Here is a 10,407-nt window from a genome sequence, read left to right on the forward strand (position 1 = left end):
ATATATAGTCACTTTGTATGTTTTTTTGATAGCCAGTCTCAGCAGGATTCACGCCAAGAAATGTATGAGATCAGACTAAATGAGATCAAACATGAAATTCATGCTTCTGACAGTCAGTCTAAAAGTGACTATATATCAGATCTCAAAATGAAATCATGACTTGAAAAAAATGAGAAAGTAATCTCATTTAATCTCATTTAGTTTCATTCTTAGCATAAAGTTACTATTTTTAGACATTTTAAGGTTTTTTTTAGACTATTTTTAATTTTTTAAAAAGTAACACTTTTTGATAATACTTAAATAAGATTTAAAGTCATTTAAAGCAATAAAAATAATTTAAATTGAGAAGTGGAAATCATGATCTCATTTGAAAAATGTGACAAGAGTAGACAGTAAGTCTCACTGAAACAGTATGAAACTACTATCTAATGTTAGAACTGTGTAATGGAATCTGTTGAATTGATAATGAGACTATCAAAAATTCTGGTCCTGGTTTCAGACACGGTCACACGGTCAGTCTAGAAGAGACTAATGTGACAGACTGTGCTCAATTATAAGACTATTTTAATTACACTTCATAGATTTCTGCTGAAAGCTCTGATTCTCAGTCACTGATTCTCAGCTGAAGAACTCACAGAGTTTCTATTCTTTCACTCTAAAGCTTTATCTCATATGCATATAAATATTCACTCTGATTACTGATTCTCACACTTTCTCTTTTTGTTTTCCTTCTCTAATGTTTTTCACTTTTGTTATATAAGATCTATATATTAATACTGATCTATTCAGTGTAGGCCTCTTACAATAACTAAGAATTCAAATATATTCTTTATCTGAGACTAAATTTTTATTTGAAAAGTGAATCTGAGACCTTTAATATTTGAAATAAAGTGATTTAAGATTAATGTGATGAATATAAATCATGATCAGAAGTAATGCTTTTAGGCAATGTGATAACTGTAAAGTTTGGTCCTGGTCCCAGACAGTCACACATTGTAACTCAGCTTGAATACTATTTATACATTTAATCTCTACATTTATCTTTCTATCATGAATACTTCTAGTAGCTATCAGTACATATCATGCCAAGCTGCGAACCACTGAATAATCGCCTACGAGCACTTATTCTTACACTGGAAGGGATCTGTGCCCATACGGGATCAGTCCTTTGAAACACGCGAGCGGCGTCTAAACAACGAAGATCGCACCCTATTCCTAAACTTTCTCCGAAGGGCATTACGCTGGATGCCAGAGGAGAGGCCAACAGCGGAGGAACTAGCTTATGATGATTTTCTCATGCAGCCGCTGGTGGAGTCTGGTGCAATTTCTTCTGAGGAAAGCTAGAGAGATTCATCTCCTTGCACTACATCTTGTTGATAGAACCAACCCCTACTTCTCAGATAGCATAATACTGGTTAATCGTCATTATCTGTTTGGGCTATACATTCGTTTGATCTGATTTGACAGGCATCTAGATTACCTTGATTTGTGGGCGACTCGATTTGATAGCCACATGATATTACATAAGGTGAAATAGACCCTTCTCTGCCTGGTAACTCCGTCCGTACTCATAAATTTCCTTCCCCCCGTCGTGATACGAAAGGATCGTAAATAAAAAGGGGATAAAAATCAAACAGAGAGGCGGAAGGTTTATGCTCGATTATTCATAACCTAATCTTCCACTTCCATCTCCCCATCCCCATCTCCATCTTCCTCCTCCTCTTCCCTGCCCTCTGAACTATCGATATCAAATACAGTATACCTTAACCCATCAGCGTACAAAACACACACAGCCCTTCTTCCCTTCCGCCCATTAACCTGCATCTCAGCTGGCTCCATACCCTCCTGCTGGAGGAAAGTATGCCGCACAAATTCCGCATGTTGTTCCGGGTTCGCGATATCTAGGTGCGTCACCTGCTCTGCGGGTACCACGGAATCTAGGGTAGCGGAAATCCCAGAACCATCTTCGCCTACTCTGATGTAATTAGGGTGGAATATAGCATTCGAGTTGGGGGTGTAGGGGAAGCTGGTGAGGTGAGTGTTTCCCGAGTCAGATAAGAGAAGCATTAATGTACCGTCTTCGACGAATTTTATCTCTGTGATATTACCTCGCTGTAAGTTGATTGCAGCGAGGAGCGTGGCTTTCGTTGAACTGACGCCGTTGATTGTATCGATGACAACTCGATATATATAAACTGTGCAAGAAATAAGACACGTAAATATCTGATAGGAAGGGTGAGGATCGGGATTTCATGTGTCTAGCGCTTACATATCCATGGGGAGCTTTTTGATTTCGACGCAATGTATACAGATGGGTACGTAGAGTCCTCGAAAGGCTAAGGATGCCAGTAATGTTAACAGTCCCGTCAAAATATCAAAGCATCGCCAGGGCTGAGAAAGTTCTTTTCAGCTTACCCCGAAATTCATCGTCATATCTACAACTCCCGCATCACAATCAGGCCCAAGAGACAACGGCGACCGGTGGAGGATACCTCGTCGCTGCGTCTCCGCAATCTGTGTGAACACCTTTTCACTCTGGAGTCGAAGACGAGAAGTCAGATCGCTCAGCAACGGCATATCGATCTGATCTGACCCTCTCTTATCCTGCTGCTGGAGTAATTTCTTATACGTTTCATAAAACGAGCTGTCTTGCCCTGTCGGCTCCCATCGGTTAGGAGGCGACTGTGCCGGGACAGGCTGGATGAAATCCTGTAGAGCACTGCGAGTCATTGCTCCTTGGATGTAGCTTAGTATCTGCCCGTGGTCGAGCGAATCGCTGCTCTCTGTTAGCTCTTCATAAGTCGCAGATAGCGGATCGGCAGCCTGCAGGTCAACCTCATGTTTCAACCATTTTGCAAATGCGGCGAACTCTCGAAGCTCACGGCTACTATGTATGAGTACTTTATGGGAGAGTAGGTTAAGGCAGTCCACAGTGTCTTGGCATTTCTCAAGGTCTGTAGTTTCCAGCCCGAGAATCGGGCTGAGCTTGTGGAATTTTGAGAGCCCTATTAGCCGGCTCAGGAGGACTCCACATCTTTCCAGTGCTGGCAAAAGGCATTCGTGGATCAGTCGTCTCAGTGCCTCGTAGCCGGATGTAACTGCCTTCTCCCAACGTTTATAGCCCTAAATATGAGTTAAAAACTACATCTATAGTATGATTTATACAGGATTACTTACATACCCTATCGCCAAGGACGTCTACGAGAAACTCCTTCAGTGGTTGGAAGCAGTCTCCAGTCACAAGTAGGTGGTATGCGGCTGTCACAAAATCGCACGCGCACTTGTCTTGTAAATCTTCTGTTACATTCCGGATATACCGCCTCGGAAGATCCTGAGCATTTTTCCACTCGAGTTGTATCTGTGCCTGGACTTGCTTGATATACCGTAGCAAATTTTGTAACTGCGTGATTTTCGATGCGAGGAGCGATAAGTACCTTCCGGATTTCGTGATAAATCGCAGATCGAGAGTGACAAGACGCAAACCATTTCCCGTGGAGAACAAAAGGGAATGTGTAGAGCTAATGGGATGAGAAGCGTGAAGTAGAATTTTGCTAGCGGTAGAGCCTCCAAGAGAGCTCCCAACATGAAACGAGCCAACATCGAAGCAGTCAAATATCCGTAGATGAATAGTGCCGTCGTCGAAGCCAGCTAACAAGACATCGACAAAGTCACCTGTGTTTTTATTGGTTGCATGAAAGATGGAATCAATCGATGCTCGAGACCCAAAGACATCGTCGCTACGGAAGATGTATTAGCGAGAGAGAAAAAAAAAAAAAAATATCACCTGAGCATATTGCAACACAAAACCAAAATGAAAGGCTCACTCATTCCCCGTAGACGGCAACGTGCTCAATTTAGGCAAAGACCGTTCCATATCTAGCATAGCCAGCTCGCGCGGCAAATCCGCCTTCAACTGCGCGATTTTCGACAACTGCATTTCCGTCGATAGAAGATCATCAACGGTAAGCCTTCCTTCCGCATCCTGAAGGCTTTTCAATGCGCTCTTGCCATCGGTAAAGTTCATTCCCCAGCCAAGGCAAGAAACCGATAGGGCGGGGCCCGCTGGAAATGTGGGAGAAGATGTCGGTGCGGACGCAGTTGAAAAAGATGCCGCTGAGGGACCACATGGTAATTGATGTACGGTCTTGCCGCTATACGCACTTAAGATGCGGATGATGTTGTCAGAACAGACGACGGCGAGGAGATGACCTGGTTGTACCTGTTAGGTTCGGAACGTAATGTAGGGAACTCGCAGGCGAATGAAAGTATAAAATTGGACATATAATATTTTAATCCGTAAATAGTAGAAGAAAAAAAAGGAAATACACCCCTTACCGCTGCCCTTCCACTTGATCCTTCGTACTTCGCCTCCACCACGGCCACGTCCACCCTCACCATAAACACCCCCAAACACCCGCTGCCCATTCAGCCTGAAAACATCCACTCGTTCATCCACGCTAGTCACCGCGACCAGGTCCATTGTTGGACAGTACGCCATTGATCCGGGCTTGCATTTTGACGTGAGCGTTTTCTCAGCGACTGATGCCAACTGAGGCAGGTGTGGGGAGTCCATCATGGTCCAATGGGCCAGTTTGAAGAGGGTAATAGGGAGAAAAATGAAACGTGAAGACGATGGAAAAAATTGGTTATTCTAAGCTCCTCATGCCCGTGATCCTGACGTATCACTATGTTCTTCTTGACCCTATTCCACGCGCTCTAATTGGGTTTAGGAGTCTGGATGAAATGGTGCTGACTTTCCATTGAGATTAATTTGGAGGTTTTGCCTGTGGGAATCTAGGCATGATCGTGTAATTATTTAATTAGGGGTGTTGGATCTATAATGGCACTGTGTTGTTGGGGGGAATGAAGTCAAAAACTGTTTTGAAGTGTTGTGTTGAGAAGATCAGGTGTTAACTAAGTTAACTTACGTGGTTGCGCCCACAAAAATTCCGAATATAGATAGTTTCATATTTGCATCTCATTAGCAGCAGCGATGCCATTTGCACACATGTCAACATCACAACAGCAAGCGCGTAACGGTATTGTATATTTTTAATTCCACTTTCAAACTGCTCCATTATTTCTCCATCAAGAGCTTAAAAGTTAATTAGCTATAGCCTATTCTACGCCATTTTAAATGAGGAGCACAAAGAGCAAATATATCTAGGAAGCAGAGATGTAATGTACAGAGGGTTGAAAGAATTCCAACCCACAGATCATAAAAGCCTCTATTATTGATATTATTCTTATATTAACAATGTTTCCAATCCCCTATAACATGTATATATAGGGTAGCCATTATGCGAATCGCGAATCGATGTAATGTTGCCTTAAGTTACTTCATCCCTGTATAACCGGAGAGAACGCCCAAACTCCTTCCTAACAACATAACCGATTAGGACTAGATAGAAAATCCAAGCAAGCTAAAATGAGATATGGTCTATAATGACGATACGGAAAAGAAGGCAAGAAATACAGAAGACATGCCAACAGATGTATGGTGACGCCTTCCGGTGACTCCTTATTCGCGAAGAGATGGGAGTCCATGTATGATCGCATGATGCGAACGATATATTGATAAAAAATTAAAAAAGGAAAAATGAATAAGCGCTAAGAGTTATATCTTCTGGGGAAATGTTGCACTATTATTTAACAACTCTTCACCGCGTTGTCCTCGATCACACCGCCCAAGTAACTCAACTCATCCATTAAATCCTGCATCGTAGACGACTTGACAGAGCAGTTTTTTGGCCGCCGCTGTTCGTCGCCGCCACGACTCGAGATTTGCTCACTGTCCTTGTTGTTCAGCTGGTCACGGCGATTTGCAGGGTTTGCGCGGGGAGTGCGGAGCTCGGGGTTATCGTCCATAACGAATGAATTGGTCTTGGGTGTAAAATTGCTATGTTTTAATATTAAGCTCGTCCAGGAAGGGGTTGCGGGGTGTGCATCACTAGCTTTCCGGCCGTGGTTGGTGGTTTTATCGGCTTTGGGGCTCCATCGTTCGACTTCATTGCCGGGAGAATTGGAGATGTAAAGGGCGGATAGGCCAAGGTCTCCAGAGCAAGACCCGGAAGATTTAGACTCGCGATGCTGGTGCGCGCTGTTTATATATACGTTGGGCTGCGGGGATGTATTCGAAGCGATATCAGAGAGGGATGAGGGGGGAGCAGATGGATCGGTCAGTGCGGCTTCGAATGCCACCTCATTGTCTTCGTAGGCGGTAGAGGAGAATGTATTGTCGTTATTAAATGTCGATGCAGATGTCATAGAGCAGGGTGAAGCGTTATCTGTATCTGTACTGTATTCTGAGAAGCGACTGCCACCGGGCTGGAGGAAAGAGTCCGGAGAGTACGAGTTATCGGGAGAATCAGCAGTGAAGTCGGAGAAGTGGCTCTGGAGGTATTCTTCGTCGCCAAGGGAAAGATGCGCCGTTTCTGCTGAGTGAAATTCCGCGTCGATGGCGGAAGTCGGGCTGTGCGGGAGGCTTGGCAAACGTTTCCCATTCAGGCCCAGCGGAGATGACGTTTCTGGACCAAGCATGTCACCTCCCGATTGATGTGGAACAATAACCCTGGGCGTACTTTGTTGAGCCACCGACTCTTGATACGGATCGATGTCAAGGTAGCGGGTTCGTTCGGTCGCTCCAGAGTCAAGTCTATGAGCCAATGGATCCTCAACGGCCCATGTGTTTTTCAAAGGTGATGGCCTCCGGCTTTCTCCAAGGAATTGATTCCGACTGGAATACTCGCAGGGCACATATCCATCGGCAACATAAGAATTTTGGGGGAGGGGCAAAGGTTTGTTGAGACTGTCCGCAATACTCCACGTGGGAGATAGGTTATTGCAGTGCGTGATTGAGTACGATTCTGGTTCGGGTACTCTTATGATATGACTTTTCTCTATTTTATGGTGACGGCGGCCTCTGCTCTCCTCGTTCTCACCGAACCGCGGAGAGGTAAAGTTCAGGATGGCGGATCGCAGAGAATTAGCCTTGGGGGAATGGTTAATTGAGATTTTTAGGTCTAGAGATAATTTGCCTCCAACACGGATTCTTCGTCGTGTTGATAGGTCGCGAGGATGGGAAAATCTTCTTTCGTTAACGGGGGGTAGGGAGGATCCGGAAGAAAGGGGGGATGTTAAACCGTAGCCTGTACGCATGAGCTTTGCTGGTGATGTAGTGAGACGAGGTAAAGCGGGCCTAGGTGGAGCTCTCGGGTTCATATATTTGTCGGCAGGATCCATAGTTTCATGGTTGGATATTCGGGAGCCGGGCCTGGTACCGCGTCCAGGATGTGTTTGTGACGATGGCAAATGGATAGGAACATTGAGAACGTTCAGAGGTTGACCTGGCAAAAGCGCACACGAAGTAGTCACTGGCTCGGCCTCATTGAAGAAATCAACTTCATTGTCAAGTTGGTACTATGATTATTGGTTAGCGGTCTACGTTTCTGGAGTTCCTACATGATAATTTAACTCACATAATACCAATATGTACCACCCATCCTCAGACCGCCATCCCTTCCTGGAGCCGATGGTGTGGTTTCGCCATCACATATGATATTGGTAAAGGTATGGCATCCTTTCCAATGGCCCCTGCCCATCCGACTGTCTTTCTCCATCGGATATGCCCTCGTGAAATTGTCCCATGATCCAAACAGCTTGACAGATCTAGTATTTGGGGGAGTGCGGCTGGTTCTCCGTCAGTAGCAAGCCAAAAAGACAGCAAAGACAAGTCAATCTTACACAAGAAATGTCATCAAAGTCGTGGATGAGCTGTTCATGTTTGCGTCGAGCTATGCAAAAGGAGTGTACATAGAGAAGCGATTGGAATTGCCCGAGAACGAATTGAGCGCTGAAGGAGTGTAATCTGGATCCAGCCAGCCAAAGCTCCCGAAAGAAAAAGAAAAACAGTTCTCCTTCCCCTAACGAAACCCCAAGATCGATCTAGACGAAAAAACGAAGGGCCCGGTCGGTTGGATATCAACATTTATACATCCTAGCAGATATACTATCTTATATATACAAATGCCTCGAATATATTTAAACCGGCCAAGACGCAGCCCACGCCAATTCACGAGCCCTCGAGTCGCGCCAGCACCGATTCTATTTTGGGTATCTGGTTTCAACCCGGTAACGACGTGCCTCTGGATGAAATTCTGGCACGCAAGCAAGGCCGGTGGTCAAGGTTCGAGGGGATCCAATGATCGGGCCGGGCGATGGCGGAAGCGCTCCAGATTTGAATGGGGATTTAATTATGCAAGGGAATTCCTGGCGCTTGCTGAGGGAGCAAATGGGATGGAATACTCAAGTTAGTTCAAAAGATACTCTTGGACATGCCAGGAGATGAGCTTATATTTTGAAAGAAACAAACGCTCCCCAGGGACAGCGTCTGTTGAAACGAAAAGAGCACAGCCATATATGAAAATGTGGAAACTCGGTATTGGCCCAAATATGATGAGAAATAGACCAGCATTTTAGGTGTGGCTTTGGTGCCACTGCTGATGGATAGGTATCGTCACTGGCCAACGAAGTAGACTTTTATTATTTTCGCAAAACTTAACAAGAGGACAAAGCTGACGATCGGGAGGCTGGAGCTGGCCTCATAGAGTCATAATTCCAACCAGTCTATGAACTAGTTAAACACCCAAGGTCTGAGCAGTCGTACTACAGAGCGCGGAGTGGACCAGCGGCCCACCAGGGCTGGCCCTGATCAATGACGACGTGATCACGGATTTCACAGCCGATGCGGACGTTTCTCACCCACCCGGAATCTATAGCATGTCGTTTTCTGCGGGACAATAATAATCGTCGCTATCATCGCAAAGAATCATACCTCTGTACTCCGTACTTCCTGCGAACGGTCCGAATCCATGAAGCGCCGCATCCTGATGAGTAGTCCAGCGCTGACCCCTGTTTAGAGCAATAGTTGGGGCCACGTTTAGTAGGCTGAGAAGCTGTGGTGCGGTGCTAAAGCCAATAAATTACCGGAGCATGGCTAGATAGATGCTCGTACGGTGAAATTCCCAACCCGGGCTCCAAACACATTCCAGCAATTGGGCGCCAGTTTCGGTAAAATGAGGGAGAAAGCGGCGGCGGCGGAGGTCGGTTTGTTTTGTTTCAAGTTTCAAGCAAGGAAACTTACGGCGGTTATTCAAACTGCAGCATGCCCATCAAAAATAGGTACAGTGTAAATATAGATAACTAGTATTTAGTCAACCTTCTCCGTGCCTGCAGGAGAGAGTAATCCGTCCTTCGTACCCTACCCCGCGGAGAGTCTCCTATCTTCTTGTTTGAACCTCAGCCTGGGGACATCAGCAAAGGCCCACTTGGCTGTCCCCAAGCCAGTCAATAATCGCCTGCTGTCGTGAGGCTATGAGAACTGAGATGGCAAAATGACTGGCAAATCAGCAGGCGGCATTCATCCAGGCTCGTTTTGCGTTCAAGTTACCCAAGCCACAACATGGCCGCGGACGACGCTAATGTGGGAGTGTCAATTGGGTGCTTCGGACCCTAGATAGGGGTCGGTTCCCGGATAGCTGTGACAGGAACTTTGGCGCCACGATATTGGCATATTTAAATTGTTAACCTCGTAGCACGGTAGCAGTACTCTGAACGCAGCGTACATCTGTATGTTTGCCTTTATGGTTCTGGGGAGGAGTTCCAACTGAGGGTTTTTGTTTTCCTTTGCGGCGTGTCGCGTGTTGCCGAGGTTCAGCATTTAACGCGATGATGCTCTGATGATTTTGCAGAGTAACTACGTAGTACAGAGTAGACACAGGGAAATTCCCATTAATTGATTGATTGATCGTCAATAATTGCACTAGTTACCTGTTGCTAGCGAGAGAGTTTCATGTCTCTCAATTTAATATACTTCCATTCTGCGCAGTCCGCACAGACTAGGGAGTAATTACTCCGTAACTATTTGATTCCAGAATAGCCAAAATGTTGCCATGGACTATTCATCATCAAAGTCGACTTTGCCAAACTCCCCTTGTCTCTCAGCTCAAGTCAGCAAGTATCTAGTATTTCGCAAATTATTTCGGTTCTCAGCCCCGGATATCCGTACGAAAAGACCCCGGCATGGCATATCCTGCTGCGAATTGCACAGAAAGGTCGTGCCGTACCCTCTGGTCTGAGATATATTTTAAAGTCTTGTACAAAAAATGTTGTGCTGACGATATGCCGTGGTGACATTACCATTGCATATGGGTGGAGAATTAATTCTGTCTCCGATTGATGAGGAGAGCGAGAAAGAAACGCTGCCGAAAATATCAAATTCCATACATATCCTGACCCTTTGAAAGCCAAAAATTCTTGGTGATCTTTTTCTGCTTGGTTCCATGGGGTATCGGGTATATCAAGCTTGAACGCGGCCTCTCCGGCATAACGGGAAGGCGAAAATATTTT

At 45.4% G+C, this 10,407-nt stretch overlaps 2 protein-coding genes across 2 annotated transcripts; both read right to left on the reverse strand.

Moving 5' to 3' along the window:
* Positions 1–925: 925 nt before the first annotated feature.
* Positions 926–4,919, reverse strand: BDCG_04830 (anaphase-promoting complex subunit 4). Its single transcript, XM_045420476.1, has 6 exons — positions 4,336–4,919; positions 3,825–4,209; positions 3,182–3,737; positions 2,416–3,123; positions 2,270–2,336; positions 926–2,195 (listed from the first exon to the last, which is right to left on the reverse strand). The coding sequence occupies exons 1-6, from the start codon at positions 4,574–4,576 to the stop codon at positions 1,672–1,674; spliced, it is 2,481 nt and encodes an 826-aa protein (XP_045276574.1). The 5' UTR covers positions 4,577–4,919; the 3' UTR covers positions 926–1,671.
* A 114-nt stretch (positions 4,920–5,033) lies between these two features.
* On the reverse strand, positions 5,034–9,683 carry BDCG_04831 (uncharacterized protein). The gene is made up of 3 exons (XM_045420477.1): positions 7,744–9,683; positions 7,479–7,689; positions 5,034–7,419 (listed from the first exon to the last, which is right to left on the reverse strand). The coding sequence occupies exons 1-3, from the start codon at positions 7,779–7,781 to the stop codon at positions 5,650–5,652; spliced, it is 2,019 nt and encodes a 672-aa protein (XP_045276575.1). The 5' UTR covers positions 7,782–9,683; the 3' UTR covers positions 5,034–5,649.
* Positions 9,684–10,407: the final 724 nt, after the last annotated feature.

This window comes from Blastomyces dermatitidis (genome assembly GCF_000003525.1).
Source record: "Blastomyces dermatitidis ER-3 genomic scaffold supercont1.5, whole genome shotgun sequence".
In the NCBI taxonomy this organism is placed as follows: Eukaryota; Fungi; Ascomycota; class Eurotiomycetes; order Onygenales; family Ajellomycetaceae; genus Blastomyces; species Blastomyces dermatitidis.